Below are 17,933 nucleotides of genomic sequence, written 5' to 3'. Positions count from 1 at the left end.
TTATAAATATGTTATACCTCCCCCAATATAGTGAACAACCCCATTAGTGTTTTACCGAAATGTTATTCATGAGTGACACAAATAAAGAACGTTTTGTCATAAAACTCTCAAAGGCTCCGTCAAAAGGTCTGCCTTACTGTAACAGCTTCTATTTAGTATTTGAAAACCCTAACTGAGCATACTCACCGAAATGAGCGTGTTCATGATATATACTCATTCTATACAGAGTTGCAACACAGGCACCTGTGACAGGCAAAAACCGTACATTTGTACGAAAAACCATACAAATTATCAAGAATTTGTATGGTTTTTGCCTGTCACAGGTGTCTGTTTTGCAACTCTGATTCTATATGATTAAGCATGCTCAATTTTGTGAGGATATTCATGAGCAAGGATCATGCTCATTGTTTGTATGCTCATTGCATATGTATGTTCAAGATAAGAGCTATGACGGAGCCATTGCCCAAATGGACAAGGAGCATGCTCAATCCCGAACAGATCAGGAGAATTCTTAAGAATATACTCACAAAATTGAGTATGCTCAATTATATTGAATGAGTATACTGATAAACACGCATATTTTGGTAATTATCCTCATTGTCTGCTAGGGTTATATCCTCTATAGCAAACCCTTCTTCATATGTCGCTCTGAACTTGATCAACACTAAAGATGATGAATAATCTTCTTATTCTCAATCAAAAATCGTCCAATTGCACTAGAAATCATTTCTGGATCATTCAAATGGAAGTAATGAGAATCAGAGTCAATAACTTCCAATTGGAATTTTGGATTCTCCCTAAATGTTTTTACAAGATTGCCAAAATATTTGAATTTCGCATACAAGGGCGATGAATGTTTTGTGGTGAAAAATAAAAATGGAATTTTAATCCTTTTAGCACTTTCAATAGCTGTACTTTCAGGATGTGTCATTAACAGGATGTTCTTCAGTCTTGGATCTCGTGAAAAATAAAATTTATCTGGATATTTTGAGGATCTTGTGATGTTTCGTTCAAGAAGATAAGGAGCACTTTCGACTGTGATGTTGTAGAAGCTTCCAGTATTGACTCTGCTGATCATTTCCTCAATTGTGTAGCTTGGTGGTTCCGAACTTGACCGGATTCTCTCATCAACAACCATAAAATTTAAAATACTTTCTCTTGTATCACTTAGTTCCTGCTCAAATGTCCTGTCTAAATTTTTAAAGCTATCAATTTTAATCAGCAGGTCCATCTTCTCTGGAAATATTGATGCAAACAGGAACGACACCATTGCACCCATACTATGTCCTAATAAGCTGATCTTCTCCCACTTGTATTCCTTCATAACCATCAGAACTGCAAAAATATTGTCAAAAACATTGTAAGCAACACCATCAGGCAGCCAGCAACTTCGTCCATGTCCCAAAAAGTCAATAGCCAAATACGAAAAATCTCTCGGCAATAATGGAATTAAACGATCGAATGTTCCAGCATTGTCTTGCCATCCATGCAGACATAAGATAGGCTTTGTGTCTAAACTTCCCCACCATTTACCAGCAATGAAGCCGCCACTCGGTAAATTAATTTTTATTTCAGTGACCTTGAATTTTTACAAAAATTGAACTTTGAGCTTCTGTTGTGTGACTTTACTTACTTTAATGTTGTGTGGCTGCTGAATTTTAAACTTTTCTAACTCTTTATACATTTTTGACTATGAAATTTGGCTATAATAATTGAAATAAATAATAAATAAACTTTGAACAGCAAGCTACGATTGTTTTGACTGTTCGACTATACTGAATAACGCGCAATACATGCGGACTGAACGTAAACACAGAGAAGAATGAACAAAACTTGAGTATGAATATTTTAAAAGAGTCGTTGAAAGTTTTATGTAGTACAGCAGGTCAATGTTTAGTCTGCTGTATTAATAACAGCAATAGTAATACTTTTGAAGATAAGATTATCTTATCTTGGAGTTGCTAAAAAAAGTTACAGTTTATGAAACTTAATATTTGCAAATTTGCAACTTAATAAAAGTGATAAATTCATGATGTTAGTGCTGATTGTAGTAGAGAGTATGACTTCTCTGAGAGACATAGATGAACAATACAACTTGTTTGCTAGGGCAACGCTAAGTTTCCGTAAAAACAATAATACGAGAAATGACCTTGACGGCATCGCAAACGTCAATGAATGCAGTGCGTCACATTATGTCGCTTGAGATACATAGTTGATGATAAACCATATGACAATCCATATGATGGCGTCCATATGGCTTTCAAATTTAGGTGTCTTTCAAATCTTCCAATTAGTGTTAACCAGAGGTTCAAAACAGGCACATGTGACAAGAAAAATATATGATTTTTCTTACAAATTATCAAGAATTTGTCCGGTTTTAGCCTGTCACATGTGCCTGTTTTGCAACTCTGGTGTTAACAAAAGAGATTAACCAGAGTCTTTAAAGTTCCGCGGTGAGTCTTCATCGTTTGTGCCGCTCGGGAGAGTATTTTGACAATGTATTTCTATTTTTATTGGAATTTCTATTTTTTAATGTCGATAGAGATAATGTAGCACATAGTAATGATAAGAAAAGCAAGCGATAGAGCTGATTAGGTCAACAATCACATATTTCTACACATTTTTCTTACGGTCAGCAAAATCACCAAGTAAGTAAGTAAACTGAGTGTCACAATACGGCGAATCAAGGTCAGACATCCCAAAATATTGTACTGTACTTGCCAGAACTCGAAGTCGACTCGGATATGGTCAAGTCGAATCTAGTTGACTTTTAAATACAAAATCCGAGTAGACTTAGAGCTCTAGTACTTAGTGTAATTTATAAACGTACGAGTTTGATACTGTCCCTACTGTACTTTCTAGGGTTCGCCCTGATGCGCAGACCTGCAGTTTTTTGTATCTCTGTAACTATGCGCATCTAATTTTGGCAAAGCCTAAGTACTTTCATATTGATTCAATAAGTACCGTATTGGACTTTTGAAGTGGATGACCTTGGCGACGAACCACATTTTACGTTGCTAATATGGATCAAAATGTGCCGTCATGATGTCATCAGGGTACTTATGAGTCTTTTCATTAGGACGACTACTTAGCTAGTGACTACGGTGACCCTAGTGACCACCGTGTGCTGTTCGGATAAATAAATGCTTTGTCCTATTTCAATTTTATCTTATTCTTTATTTATTGATAATAATATTCCATAATCCCATCCCATTACAAGCTATAACTTCATCCCAAACCTATAAATGATGTATGACTTTTTGGTTTTCAATTAAAAATTTAGCAACAATTTCTGAAATTTTCTCAACTTCCGATAAATGATAATAATGTGACTCAGAATCGACGACTACTTGCTGGAACTTAGTATTATCCTGTAAAGCCTCTAAAAACTGATCAAAGAAGAATTCCTTTGCAAAAAGTGGCGATTCCGGTGAATACATAAATAAGAAAGGCACTTTCATGTTCCTGGCACCACAAAGTGTAAGGTTCTCTGGATGTGGTGTGAGGATTAAGTTCCTTAGTCTTGGGTCTCTTGAGAAGTAAAATTTGCCTGGAAACTTGGTTGATTTTTTGATATTTCGTTCCAGCACGTAAGGAGCAACTTCTGTTGTGATATTCCCAAAGCTTCCTGTATTGACCTTCTCAATCATTTCCTCAATTGTGTAGCTTGGTGGCTCAGAAATAGCCTGACTCTTCTCATCCAGAACAATAAAATTAAGGATATTATCACGTGCATCCTCAAGCCTCTCAATATCTGATCGATCTGGATTCTTACCAAACTCAATTGTGACAAGACAGTCAAGCTTATCAGGAAACATGATTGCAAATAAATAAGCTATTGCACCGCCCATGCTGTGACCTAATAAGCTAATGCTCTGCCAGTTGTACTCCTTCATTATATAAATTATTGTATATACGTTATCAAATAAATTGTAAGGAACTCCTCTAGGCAACCATGAGCTACGTCCATGACCGAGTAAATCTATTGCTAAGTATGAAAATTCTTTTGGTAGCAACGGAATCAGTCGATCAAATGTTCCAGCATTGTCTTGCCATCCATGCAGGCACAAGATTGGCTTTTTGTCCAGATTTCCCCACCATTTGCCAGCAATGCACGAGCCATTTGATAGACTAATATTAACTTCTGTAATCTTGAGATAAATTTTGATAAAAATTGGAATTTGAGCTTGTTTGACCAGCTTCAAACTTACTTTGATGTCTGTTGGTGGACCTGATTTGTACTTTTGTAGTTCCTCAATCATTTTATTAAAATTTATTACATGTAAAATATTAAAATTAATTTTTTTTTAAAAAAAATACCAACTACTTGTAATTGCAGCACTAAACTACTTGATTGTTTTCTGTCAGATTTACATACCCAATGTTTTTGTTGTTGTTTTGAATTTAGAAACTGCAACATTCACATTTGTGTAGTTGGTAAAAGAATTTGAATTATAACGGTTTTTCGTAAATGAACTCCAACACAACCTTATTCTTAAATTTAGTTCTATTATAGACTTAAGTTCTATATAGACCAGAACGACACAAATGAAGAAATTTTGGATTTTTGCTGTAGTCCATTACAACAATACTTACTTATGTACTTCCTTGGCTGGATTGCATTGTCATGCATATGGAATGTCTGAAGACAGCTCTATCCTTCTACCAGTTCAGGATATTTCAACAATAAGTGCTGTGTAATGAGCACTGAATAGAACAGTGGTGGGCAACTTCTGTGCCGCAGCACACTAGTATTTTTGTAGCGCGGTATGGTTCTTGTGCGGTCCATATTTACCACTTAGGTGTGTCGCCAAAAATAAAAGGTTGTGCACTACTGGAATAGAGAATAATAATAGAAATCTCAATTTAGACAACGACAGGCTGTTTTGAAAATAGCGAAAAATCATAAGGACGATTAAAGAATTCATCGACAGTATTGAATTTGGTATTGGAAATTGGCAAGCGATAGCCATCTGGTTTAGACCAGGGTTAGTTTTAGACTATATCAGGCCATGGATCACAATTGATCTGTAAAGACAGCGAAGTAAGTAAGTAAATGTCACGCTCCCTCGGTAGCTCAGCGCATTCAACCGGGAATCGTAGGACGTGGGTTCAAGTTCCACTCGAGCTATGTTGGGAAGAAGTGCACTTTTTCTCTAGAATCTTAGAATTAGTAAGGTTTTGAACAAAATGTCTTCATCACGAAGCATTTGTGACGACTGAGGGTTCTTATGCTAACATCACATGAAATCAGGCTCTATTTGGCAGCTATTTAAATGCTTCACAGAGGCGACTTCCATTTGATTGCCGTTTAGCATCTTCATTACTTCGAAATAGAAGCAGCTTCCATTTGATGTTAATAAAAGGGCTTTGACAGCCTTCTTTAGTGTGTCGCTCGGGAGATCAGTAAAAAAATAATTTTTAATTAAAATTTGAGACTGTTTTTAATAAATACCAAAAAATTTATTTATTTCCTTTGAAAAGACACAACCAACTCTTCACAATTGACTTTTCACCCTTCTATGCTTCCCCAAAAATTCATTTATAATTACGTAAATTTTTTCCGGCTCCGTCAAGTGAACATGATGTGAGTCTGACTCAATTACGCAATACTTAAAATGTGGGTGTTTTTCTAAAACTTTTATAGCTTCTGCCTCATTTTTGTCCCTTTGTGGTTTTGCGTAAGAAGAATTTGTAACTTTTAGATAAAGGAATGGCATTTTGAGGTTTTCAGCAAGTCCAAGTTGTGTTTCTAGTGGAATGTAAATTTGAAATGTCGACTGGATTCTCCGGTCTCTTGAAAAGTAAAACTTTCCTGGATATTTTTTGGATGGCTGAATGTTTCTTTCAAGTAAGTGATGAGCAGTTTCTCTTGTGACACTTTTCATGGTTCCTTTATGAATTTTTTCAATCATTTCATCGAATGTGTAGGACGGCGGTTCCGTACTTTCCTGATTCATCATGTCATTCTTTAAGCTTCTTTCAAAACCTTCATTAAGCAGCCTTTTAATTGATTTGGTACCAAGAACTGCTGGGTTCAGCACATCAATTGATATCAATAAGTCCACACGTTTAGGATATAAGCTTGCATATGTAAATCCCACTCGTGCACCCATACTGTGAGCTAATATGCTTAACTTATCCCATTTATAATATTTGAACAAAAAATCAACCACAAATAAATAATCAAAAATCTTGTACTGCCGTCCATTTGGAATCCACGAACTCCTCCCATGTCCCGGAAAGTCAATTGCTAAATATGAAAAGTTATCGGATAACATCGGTATCAGACGATCAAAAGTTCCGGCATTATCTTCACGTCCGTGTAGACATAAAATTGGTCTAATTGATTTATTTCCATACCATTTACCCGCGATGATTTGTCCAGATGGCATGGTGAGTTTTACTTCCTCAAACTTTAAAGGGAAAATTAGAATGAATTAAGTACATGAGTTGATGAGTTAAAAATTGGGAACCAAGAACTGCACGCCTGAATTTCCAGCGATTTAGATACTCAGGACTGCAGTTTTCGGTTGTAGCTTAAAGTTCGTCTAAGACTGCAGGATTGGTTGTTGTGGGCATGTCTGCAATCTAGGATGAACCCTAACTAATTGAGAATCAAGAACTGCAGGCCTGAATTTTCAATATTTTATACGTGCAGGACTGCAGTTTTCGACTGAGTCTTATAGTTCGTCTAAGACTGCATGACAGGATGTTTTGACTACACACCAGCAATCTTGGATGAACCTTAATTACAATCCTGTCTACTTACACTTAGATCTGCCATTTTTCAATCCAAATTGACTAAATTTAAAATTTTTTTGAATTTTTTTCTATGGAACGAGCAATTTGTTTGTTACTTTAAACTTTATCAAGCCAAGATGTGATAAGATTGTAGCTTGACTTGATGAAAAGCGCTTTTTAAAGTTGAAGATTATAAGATCTTAATCAATGTTAAGTATAAGTTCAAATTCTAATTTTAAACGTTATTTAACTTTTCAAATTTATTTTTATAAAAATATATAAACGGCAATAAATTCCTTCATAAATGACTGTCAACCTTCTCATGCTTCTCCAAAAAGTCCCGAATTATTCCAACAATTCTCTCCGGTTCCGTTAAATGTAAATGATGTGAAAAAGTGTCAATTTCATGATACTCAAAATTTGGATTAGTTTTCATAGCACTTAAAGTCTCATTAAAGTATTCATGATCCTCAGTTATCGGAAAATTAGCAGCTTTTATGATTAGATATGGCAATTTAATTTGTGACGCAAGTTCAATGTACATTGAGTGACCCAAATAGAATCCATAATTATACCTCAGCCTGCCGTCCCTTGAGAAATAATATTTGCCAGGCTGTTTCTTTGACGGAAGTGCACCACGTCTTAAAACATATGGAACAGCTTCTTTGGATACGCTGTTTAAAAATCCATTGGCAATTTTATCAATCATCTCAGCATAAGTGTATTCCATAAAATCTCCATCAACATTTCTTTGGTCAGCAATTGGAAAATTTTCGATTGTCTGCTGGAGTGCATCGATAAGTCTATTAGCTGAATATACATTTGGTTTAAGGGCATCGATGCTTATTATTTTATTGACTTTATTTGGAAATACAGCAGCAAAAAAGAAGGCAATGTAGCCACCTAGACTGTGTCCGATTATGTTGATCTTGTCCCATTTGTATTCCTTCATAAGCAGCGTCAGGACATTGACGAAGTCAAAATTATGATAAGGAACTCCATTTGGCAGCCATGAGCTTTTTCCATGACCTGGAAGGTCAATGGCTAAATATGAATATTGTTTTGGCAATAATGGAATGAGTCGATCAAATGATCCAGCATTATCCTGCCAGCCATGAATGCAGACAAATGGCTGGACTGACTTATTTCCCCAAAATCGTCCAGCTATGTATCCACCTGTTTGTAAGTTGATCTTTACTTCGGCTACCTTAATTTAGAATTTTTAAGAAAAATTGAACTTTGATCCTTTTTGTTTACTTTAATTTCACTGACTTACTTCAAATTCCTCTTCATCCTTTTGTACTTTTGCTTCAAATTCTTCCATTTTTATTTGTTTTACTAAACTAATCACGTATTCAAACTAGAAGACGTCTTAGATATAAAACAAATTTATTCAATATTGGAATGTTTTGATGTTTTGCTTCTAAACAGCTGATTACAAGTTTCAATGTTAGCACCAACACAGTGACAATCTACAACAAAATAGATAAGCCGGTTTAAATTAAGTATTTTGAATTTTAAAAAAATACGTTAGAAAAAAGTGCTGAAAAGTGTGAACAGTGGAGTTTTGTGATTGTTTGTGTACTTACGTACTTACTTCGCTGGTCGGACAGATCAATTGTGATCCATAGCCTCTGTCAGATTGCGCCTAATCTCTGGCTTCTGCATGCCAATTAGCAATATCATTTGCATTGCTGCTTCGACAGCTTACTTCCAAGATTTTACTGTCTATGTATAAATGAATAATGCAAGGTGTGAACTCATTTAGGAAATTGGGAAAGCCGAAATCGAACTCCGAAACTTACCAAATGTCAAGTACATAACTTCTTGTGATATTTCTTATTACCTCTAAATAAACCGCTGAGCACCGATCTCTGTGACGGGATATGTACTTGAAAGGATATATTCAAAGCCTATATCAGTGACGGACAACCTTTTAATTTTTCGCTGTGCACCTCGGTAGTAAGCCTCCATCGAAACCGCGTACGCCACATGATTCATGATATTTTTAAAAATTTTGCCTTAGCACACAGGTTTATCATTACTGGCATATATAAAAAAATTCTGCCTGAATGTTAGCAGAATTCCTCGAATAGGTAAAATCTTACCTAGAGCCCAAAAGCTTGTCAGAAACTGGGCCAAACTGGTGCGCGCCAGCCAAGGAAGTAAGTAAGTAGTAAGTAACTTAGTTACAAAGCGTTACGGTGAGGGGGAGAAGGTCAAAAAATACCATTTATAACGTAATTTATTAACGTTCCCAATTCACCTTTCGTTGCCATGAAGCAGATAAAATAAGAAGAAATTCAATAAATCAAGCATATGTATCCGAAATTGTATCCAAATGCTTATTTCGATAAATTAGATTATTCCATTTGTATCACCATTTAAATATTTTACGTACCCTTATTAACCCTTTTTCCATTAAATACAACATTAGCTATTAGCTCACATTAGCAGCTCTGATTAGACATAAAACCTTTTTCTGTGCTTCACACACAAAAAAAAGCCACATATTATTTTACTTAATATTATCATCACACAACATGTAGCATACACATCCTATAGCAACTATACTATTAGTATGAGATTAGGAATAGTAAATTATGCATTTTATTACAATTTAATACCTTTCCGAATATTGTTGTTATGTAGGATCAGTTTCTGAATGTCAATGTGGTTTTAAATTTATATCTTCATTATAAAACATTGTTTTCTATCTAGTTCAATTCATATTTGGGAATTAGAGGGGGATGTGTGCTAAAATGAACTGATTTTTGTTATGTGGAAGACTACAGGCAGTGTAACTTAATTAAATGCTTTAATTAATGATTTTTCAATTTTCCATACAAATTTCCACGTGGTTTTAGCTTCTTGAAATTTTGAATTTTTTTGGCCGTTAATTTTTGAAAAACATTTAACCGTTATTTTTCATACAATTTTTAGCACATTTTCTAAATATATAGAAAAACGGCACCCAAAATTGAAAACGGAATGACTCTGTTGGTGGCTCTATCACAAAGCTTGTACACAGGGGGGATTGGGGAAGCCGAAGTTTGACTCTGAAGCTGACCAAATGTCAAGTGTGTACCTTCACGTGGTATCATCTGTTACCACCAAACACACCGATGGCGACCGAAGCTGTGCCGGGATATGTACCTAATTGAGTAGATTGAAATCCTACTCAAACCCTTGCTTGAGCAGCCCCACAAACAAGCTAGGGATAATAAGCTATGGTCCGAACCCAACCTGTACAAAGAAAGCTACAAAAAGATATCTCATATCTGGAATATTTAATCAAAGCAATCTGTGAATAATGATAAAACATGTAAAATAATCGATCATAGTAATCTTGAAAAAATGAAAAAAATGAATAAAGATCAGTTGATAATTTTGTTTCATACGCAAAAGACGCTTTTTAAACATGGGCTACAAATTGATGGAATTAGTTAAAAATCAGAAGCAGGTAAGAAAATATTCAAGAATGTTTTTGAAGCTACTAGCTAATTTTAACCATTTTGAATCTTTTTTAGTGAGCGGATGGAATTCAGAAATCTCATTCAAAATGATAGTGAACCGTTGGATTTGTTCATCAATGATTTATTCAATTTGATGAACCTGTTGGAAATCAAGTCGTCTTGGCCTGCAAGATAAAGATTTGGTGATAAAGGTAATTACTGAAGATAAAAGATAGCTTACTGTGATCAACAAAATCAACACATTTTGCCACCAAAGAAATTACAATGCGTGAAGTCCACGAAATAAACGATGCTGAGCTAAGCATCCATTTGTGAATTCGGTTTGGGATCGGATGTTATTTACAAGCAATATACCAAGTAGAACAAGACGGCTAATTGATCCAATATCGTAAGTATCGAGTTAGTATCGCGTTCTTGTCACGACAGTGACTCTGACATGGTGTCGGATTTAAGCCGTTCTTGTCAAGACAGCACTAAGCCTGTTTGACTCTGGTATAATACTGTATTTGAACTGAATCGATTAGGCAGTTGTGAATCTTCCACTACTTATGAGAGAGTCATAAGATCCTAACAAGCAAAGAGCATGCTTTCGAGTAACTCAAGTCATTTGTTATTCAAAATTGTAGGCACAAACAACAATTGCAAGTTGCAGTTTTTAAAATACAGCCGAAAACTGCAAGCTTGTAAATCCAATTCGGCGGTTCTTGGCCGATCCCTAATTTTCTAAACTTTATTTAAAAAAACCTATTTTCACACAATTTACCATCCCCTATCATCCCCATCAACCCCCAACCATATTGAAATGTCGACAAAAATTTTCCAATTTTATAATTTTTAAATTTATTCCTTTAAATTGCATTATATTTTGGGTGACAATAATAATAATAAGTTATAAGGGTTATAACAACACCAATAATGATAATGATAAGAATAAGGCAGAAGAAGAAGAAGTTGTAGCAAGTAAAGACCGTAATTAATGTCAATAGTCGTGGTATCAAAAACACATTAAACATAATTCTACCCATACAGCAATACATGCCTAGGGTGGCCATCTGCTGTATTTTTGCCGGAATGCTGCTGTGTCCCGACAAAGCCTCAAAATGTCCCGATTTTTCAAGAAGTCGAAAACTCCATACAAATTTTGGAATTTTTGACAAATTTTGAACATTTTTGTTTTGAAGGTCCGGGTTCAAGCCCAGGACTGAAAATATTTTTTCGGAATTTCAATTATTTTCTGCACTTTTTTGCAAGTTTCTAACCTAATTTAACTAGTTCTTTGAATATTAAGACTTAAAATTGTCCATAAGAACCCCAACAGTGGCAAATTACGAAAATCCTCTGGCCACCCTAGTTATGCCTCTCACTCTAGTTCTTGAAAAATAAACAAAAAGGGTCATTTTTTAAAAAAATAAATGAATTGGGAGTGAGCTATACACAGAGATATAGATTGTGTTCAAAAGGAGGGGAGAGGCAGAAAAAGTTTATGGCAAAGTTTCTTGATCGCTTTCCAAACTTATGGCAATATATCAGAGATAAGGGTACGTACGGGTGTATAAAATTGTGGCATGAAAATGTTTCAGTCCAAGGTGAGTTTTGACTTTTCAATACAAGATTTGTGGCTTTTTCCAAGGGTGTGAGAATTTTGGAACCAAGGCACATATATATAGAAATGGAAGGAAGGATCTCGATGCGGTTAAAATTCATTTATTTCTATTTGGTTTAATTTAAATAAATTTTTATGTGATGTTAAGGTTCACCATGTTTATATTACGAATAGATTTTCAGAAGCCACTGAAAAAGAAATGAAGATCTTTACATTGTCACTTTATTTCATTTGTAGTAAGGCGGTGGTGGGGGATGGGGGTGTTATTTTGACAGAAGCCATAACTTTGTGTGTTTTATAATTTATTACTGAATTGATTCTTATGCTAGCTTTTATTACTGTGGGTGGCTGTGAAAATAAGTTAACTTTGAACTTTAAAATTATTATTATGATAATAGGAAGTGGAGGAAATGAGTGTTCTACGTGACGCAGTGTAAGTGTGCTAGAAAATTCAACTAAAATCGGCATGAATGTAGATAACATTGGAGAAAAAAACTTCGGTCCCTTCCGCAGCTTGTGAACTTCAGCTGATGGTCTCTGTAATCGATCACTTCTTTTGCAGCTAGTCATCTTTCATATGTTGTCACCTTTCCATCTTGTCATCTTCCACAGGTAGTCCCTTTAGTAGATGAATTTTTCCGCAGCTTATTGATGATTTCTTCCTCAGTTTCTCACTTTCAGTCGGTGGTATTTTCAGTTGATGGCCCCTTGCTAACTTACTTCCTTGGCTGGGGCATACGAAGGCTTATTACAGCATGAAGAGAATGTCTAAAGACAGCTCTATCCTTCGAAATGTTTAAGAACTGTAGCATACACTTGGCTTTCTGTATACATGACCTGCCCATCTTACACGATTAGAACATAGAATTTTCACTATATTTGCATCCTAGAATAACAGATACAGTTCATTATTATGTCTACTTCGGTATTCTTCTTCCTCCTTCTCATGACCATTCATCGCTCGAAGTACGCGTCTCTAAGGCATCTAGTGCGTCCTCATCCGTTTGTGTCAAGTTTGTGTTGATTTCAAGTTTTCAAAGCCATGTAGTGCAATGACCTGAATAAGCGTCTTTTTGCGCAGTTTGTCAACTTCGGCTTCCAGTCGATAACCCGTTCCATAGCTTGTCATCTTCTGTACCTTGTCACCTTTCGTCGATGGTTTCTTTAGTTGATGGTCTCTTCAGTCGATGATCTCTACTGTAATATTCCGTCTCCGAAGACGGTACTGGCACAATTTCAAAAATTATGATCCATTCTACTGGATCTTGAAACACTATATGTGACTATGACGATATGCAGAAGCAGGACTGGCCAATCCCGGCATTCAACATGACATCAAACGAATCCATGCTTTCAGTGTCGAAAATTTCAAAATTTTCAAATTTTCCTAAACAATTTTAAACTGTTTATATAGTTTAAAGTTACTTTACTGACCAAACCACCCTTACTAAGCCACACAAAATATTTTCATCTCTGCGGTTCCTTTATTATAAAAATAAAAAAAAATATTTCACTTCTTCGTTTTTATGATGAAAACAACAAAAGATGTGGGGAGATTAAAGCAGTTCATATTTTCTCATATCGAGATCACATCAAAGCACTCTTTCTCCATTAATATCACTTCTGTAACCACATCAAAGGTACATGACTGAGTCTTTCATTTTCTCTCTACTTATATATATATTTTTTTTACTCTTACTTGCTTGTTGGAACTAAGTACATGTGAATGTGAACTGATGATGAAGGAAAAATAATTTCAATATATTTTTTGTGGCTTTTGAAAGTCATCGCAATGGAAATTGTAATCAGTATTAATGGTCTGGCTTTTCAACTTTGTCTCTATGAATAGATTGTTGCAGGCAACTAGGGACGATTGCTTGATGCAAGAGAAATTAATTAAGTTTTGACCAGCATGTGCTAGAATGAGATTGTCGGTCAATAATTTGAAAAAGTGATTGTGGGTTATTAGAATGGATTAAAAAAGAGACTATTTGTGTGACTATTGAAGTGGATGGAAGTGACTCTACTCGTACTTCACTAGCTGGGAGTTGAGAGAAGTCTATTTTATGGATCATTAGGAATTTGCTCAAGAAGTATCTGAGGCTAGAATTATTAGGCACATAGATTTTCGGAAAATATCTCAAGTTGCTGCTTACTTACTAGCCATACAGATCAATTGTGATTCATGGTCTTATATCTCTTAGTTTGAAGCTAACGAAGGAGGCTTGCTAGTCCTTCAAACCCAGTATTAACCAGAGCCTCGGAATCGACGGAGGAAATCACCCCAAATATTACTTACTTCGCCGGCCGTACAGATCAAGTGTGATCCATGGCCTCCTTCAGTTAGCTCCTGAAGCTGGCTACTACTTGCCAATTACCAATTCCAAGTGTGACACTATCTCTATCGACAGCTTCTTTCCATGAGTTCTTTGGCCTACCGCGCGATCTCTTGCCGTCTAAAAAGTCGGATTTAAAAACCTATACCAATATAGCATCTACAGGCCTTCTGAAAACATGACAAGCCTACCTAAGTCTATTCACTTATTTAGTCTAAATCTTATTGTATGATGCAGCAACATAGCTCCAGAGGAAGGAGGTGAATGTATCACCAAAATTAAGCTTTGATCCTCAAACCTGGCACATTCTCCTCCCTGATAGGCCTCCGAGTTTCATCAAATTACCCACACACATCCTCCTATCTCCTTAATACACCTCTACTATGATCAAAGCTCCCTAAGATATACTCAAAACTGCTTGACTTTTTACACGATTTTTTTGATATTTCTCTCATCTCAACTTTATAATCCATCCACAATCCACTTATACTATAGTGCTAAAGTCACGAAGAATTCACGTGAATCAAATCAAAAAGTCATCATTCCTTGCATAATCACGTATAGGGGTGTCGATTACAAATCCCAAGTATTTGGGATTTGGGGTATTTTGTAAGGATTTGGGGTACCCCAAATACTTGGGTTTTGGACCCAAGTACTTGTACAAATCTTTATGCAATAGAATTTTTCCTATATTATTATATTTTTTCATATTATTATTTTTTAGTTCTTCAAAATTTTATTATACATTAATATTTTCATAAATATTTGGTGAGGGTTTGTCAAGAAAAACTACAGATCGGCATTTTTTGCCGGTTTGTAGTTGAAAATGCATCCATGTGAATTTTTACTATATATGAAAATTTGTTTTGGTTAATTTTAAGTCAATCATAGCGAAAATTCCATTTATGAGACTTTTTCGTTTTAGTGTAGGAAAATCCAGTCAAAAACTTACAATTTTCCATAAATTTTCACTTTGATAAAAGAAATTTGAGGTGAAAAGCCATAACTTTCCAGGATTTTTCAAATTTTTAAGAAAATGTTGGCCAAAATTGCCATTTTTTGCAATTAAAAAAAAATTAAGATAAGGATTCACGTTTTCGAGAGTTTTATAACCTATTTGAGAAAATTCAAGCGAAAAATCGCAGTTTTAAGGATTTTAAACAAGATTTGCAATAGTAAATAATAATAATATATGGTTAATATTTGACTTGCATCTGGATGTATTGGCCTAAAATCCCAGAAAATACGCCTATTTATAAAGATATTTTGTTCTTATTGGGGATTTGGGATTTGTACAAGTACTTGGGGTCCTGGGATTTGAGTATTTGGGATCAGTACAAATCCTGAAACCCCAAATAATCGACACCCCTAATCACGTACACAGGAAAAAAAGCAATAAAAAAAGCAGTTCAAGGACGCACTTTCTAGTGAAACTATACATAAAGCAATGAAAAAATGTAATCACAGTGCAACATCTGCTATTGGATATAGAACAACAAAAAAAAAAAAAAAATGAAAAGCACGTTAAGAGTTCGCCTGAAAAAATACAGCAAGACTGTATAGACATTATACAACCGTAAATTTTATGGTAAAAAAAACATCCAAACTCGAGTTGAAAATTTCACTTTTTTTTGTGTGTCAAAATGTTTTTAAATTGTCATCATTTATATTTTTGGTTCCATCTCCAGCATATTTTTTTCCATGGATATATATACACGGAATAAATGATAAGAAGAAGTGCTTTTTGGTACGAAAAAAAGTTTGGAATGAAAAAGTTTGCACTTCAATATGTTGAAGGATGTCATTTCTTTCGCATCTCAAATTATTTTTTGATGATTCTTCATCTGCCACAGAATTGAGGAATGATGATGATGGAAGTGCTCCTATACAAAGTCAAGTGTAGGAAGAGAAAAATATATATTTATATTTTACACCGAAATAGAACTTTTTCGAGTTTGTGAGGCTGTAAATGTTATGTCCCGAGTGAAAAAAAAAACCCGAGTAGAACAAGGCGGCCATCTGCATTTTTCTACAGCTTCAGCTACGCTTGACACTTGTGTCTGTTCGAACCAACGGTGTCGTCAACGCATCTTCGCGTCTTATCATCAATACGGCAACAATCCGGTGCCCTGAATACGACGTGCTGTTCGAGAAATAATGAAGGTTCGGACATGGAGCCTTTTAGACTCGAGTACAGCCTCCATCAAGCAGCAGCATCCATGTGACATCCATATTGCTCCTATTTGGCCTCCATATCTCAGTAGCTTCGTGAAAGACCGAATAACTCCTGAAAGGAAATTGACCGTCGATGGAGATAGCATTGCATTTGATATTGGCAAATAGCATGCGGAAGTCGGCTATAGAACCAGCTTTAGGTGACATCTGAGGGAGGCCATGGATCACAGTCGATCTGTATGGACATCGAAGTAAGTAAATAAGTAAGTAAGTAAGTATGGCAGTAGCTTCCATTTAGTAAAGCTCCTTCCCAGACCCTTCTTCATTTGTGTCGCTCGGTCTTATAATATTCCCAAGAACCTTTGAATTATTAAGGAACAAGATAACATTTTTGTTATTTCCCTTATTACATCCAATTTGTGAAAATTTGTCAATGATTAATTTGCGGAAAGGGCATGTAATATAGATATGAATGTCTAAATTATTCATTCATTACAATCTAATTTGTACAACAATGTCTGTAAAGTTTCATGTCATAGTAAATGCATTATTTTATAACATGACATTCTACATGACTCAGGAGTGAATCATTAAATTGTAATAATCTACTTTTCATTTATGCAGTAATAGAGTATGGTAAATATTTGTGTGAAGATCGTTCACATTGTGCTTTCCCGAAATTTGGAAGATTTTTGGGACCGGGATTTCTTGAATAAAAATATGTACTTTAAAGTACACATAATCAGCATTCAACAATACACAACTTGTGGGATGTAATTGTGTGTTAGCGGTCTGTTGACTTGCTAAAAAATAATTTAAAACCAACCTTTCGGATCTTGTTAGCATGATTGACATTCAGCAAATGTAAAAGTTACACGACGTGAAAAACGACGCAATAAACCATAAAGTACAGATCCAATACAGATCCAATAATGGCCGAATATCGAGCCTAAGGATTGCATGACTCCAAACTCAGGTCAATTTCGACAAACTTCAGGTCAAAGTCAAGTCAGTCATAAATGTTTTGCAACCAATGGTCTACTAACACTTGAGATCATGCTAACTTTGACTGCTAGGCTTGACATTTAATCAGTTATAGCGTATTTCTGTCTTCTCTGGATAGTTTTCCCAGGTTGGCATGAATCTAGCCTGTGTCTTGCCCGATTCTCTCCGGATACGACCCTACTCTAGAGTCACATCGACCGATGAGTGACTGTCCGGCACCGCATAGCTTGTTTCTCTGTCAATTCATATAAACCATCGCATTTCAGGCTGTATTGCGAAAATTGTTAATAAAATAGGCGAAATGAAAAAAATTCAATAACACTGAAAGCAGAAGCAAAATAGAAGTTCTGAGTTGACAGGACTCGATAGTGGATGCACCTTTACTAGAGTCCAAACTGTTGTCCATACTTCCAAAGGCCTGCCAAATCTGATAAAGATCAAAATTTCCAAAACAAACTTCCGTTTTTTTTCACTTTTTATGTTAAAATATTCCAAAAAATTTTAAAGTCTACAAACATTTTCAGCTATAACATCTTACAATATTTGTCTTATTAATCTACACAATTACATAGTCTTAAAATTACAAAATGAATT

General features: G+C 35.3%; 4 protein-coding genes across 4 annotated transcripts; all 4 read right to left on the bottom strand.

Moving 5' to 3' along the window:
- Window positions 1–611: 611 nt before the first annotated feature.
- LOC139096395 (serine hydrolase-like protein) lies at window positions 612–1,842 on the bottom strand. The gene is made up of 2 exons (XM_070648099.1): window positions 1,634–1,842; window positions 612–1,579 (listed from the first exon to the last, which is right to left on the bottom strand). The coding sequence occupies exons 1-2, from the start codon at window positions 1,682–1,684 to the stop codon at window positions 665–667; spliced, it is 966 nt and encodes a 321-aa protein (XP_070504200.1). The 5' UTR covers window positions 1,685–1,842; the 3' UTR covers window positions 612–664.
- Window positions 1,843–3,156: 1,314 nt separating this feature from the next.
- On the bottom strand, window positions 3,157–4,353 carry LOC139096397 (serine hydrolase-like protein). Its single transcript, XM_070648101.1, has 2 exons — window positions 4,212–4,353; window positions 3,157–4,151 (listed from the first exon to the last, which is right to left on the bottom strand). Exons 1-2 carry the CDS (start codon window positions 4,260–4,262, stop codon window positions 3,240–3,242), a joined length of 963 nt encoding a protein of 320 aa, XP_070504202.1. The 5' UTR covers window positions 4,263–4,353; the 3' UTR covers window positions 3,157–3,239.
- Window positions 4,354–5,439: 1,086 nt separating this feature from the next.
- LOC139096392 (probable serine hydrolase) lies at window positions 5,440–6,888 on the bottom strand. The gene is made up of 2 exons (XM_070648097.1): window positions 6,773–6,888; window positions 5,440–6,416 (listed from the first exon to the last, which is right to left on the bottom strand). Exons 1-2 carry the CDS (start codon window positions 6,785–6,787, stop codon window positions 5,499–5,501), a joined length of 933 nt encoding a protein of 310 aa, XP_070504198.1. The 5' UTR covers window positions 6,788–6,888; the 3' UTR covers window positions 5,440–5,498.
- An 83-nt stretch (window positions 6,889–6,971) lies between these two features.
- On the bottom strand, window positions 6,972–8,192 carry LOC139096391 (probable serine hydrolase). The gene is made up of 2 exons (XM_070648096.1): window positions 8,021–8,192; window positions 6,972–7,951 (listed from the first exon to the last, which is right to left on the bottom strand). The coding sequence occupies exons 1-2, from the start codon at window positions 8,066–8,068 to the stop codon at window positions 7,043–7,045; spliced, it is 957 nt and encodes a 318-aa protein (XP_070504197.1). The 5' UTR covers window positions 8,069–8,192; the 3' UTR covers window positions 6,972–7,042.
- Between the last annotated feature and the right edge of the window lie 9,741 nt (window positions 8,193–17,933).

The sequence above is a fragment of the Chironomus tepperi genome, unplaced genomic scaffold, assembly GCF_022539635.2.
Source record: "Chironomus tepperi strain 1889 unplaced genomic scaffold, CSIRO-AGI_Ctep_v1 contig_388, whole genome shotgun sequence".
Taxonomy (NCBI): domain Eukaryota; kingdom Metazoa; phylum Arthropoda; class Insecta; order Diptera; family Chironomidae; genus Chironomus; species Chironomus tepperi.
The sequence above is the reverse complement of the archived record's forward strand: the minus strand, read 5'-3'. Positions and strand labels throughout refer to the sequence as shown.

What these genes read in the sequence shown, in the direction of transcription:
- LOC139096395 (XM_070648099.1), bottom strand. Translation starts at nt 1,684, where the DNA reads ATGTATAAAGAGTTAGAAAAGTTTAAAATTCAGCAGCCACACAACATT. An exon ending in AGCAGCCACACAACATTAAA is followed by an intron (nt 1,580 to 1,633) that starts GTAAGTAAAGTC and finishes TAAAAATTCAAG; the next exon opens with GTCACTGAAATAAAAATTAA.
- LOC139096397 (XM_070648101.1), bottom strand. Translation starts at nt 4,262, where the DNA reads ATGATTGAGGAACTACAAAAGTACAAATCAGGTCCACCAACAGACATC. An exon ending in GTCCACCAACAGACATCAAA is followed by an intron (nt 4,152 to 4,211) that starts GTAAGTTTGAAG and finishes ATTTATCTCAAG; the next exon opens with ATTACAGAAGTTAATATTAG.
- LOC139096391 (XM_070648096.1), bottom strand. Translation starts at nt 8,068, where the DNA reads ATGGAAGAATTTGAAGCAAAAGTACAAAAGGATGAAGAGGAATTTGAA. An exon ending in AGGATGAAGAGGAATTTGAA is followed by an intron (nt 7,952 to 8,020) that starts GTAAGTCAGTGA and finishes TTCTAAATTAAG; the next exon opens with GTAGCCGAAGTAAAGATCAA.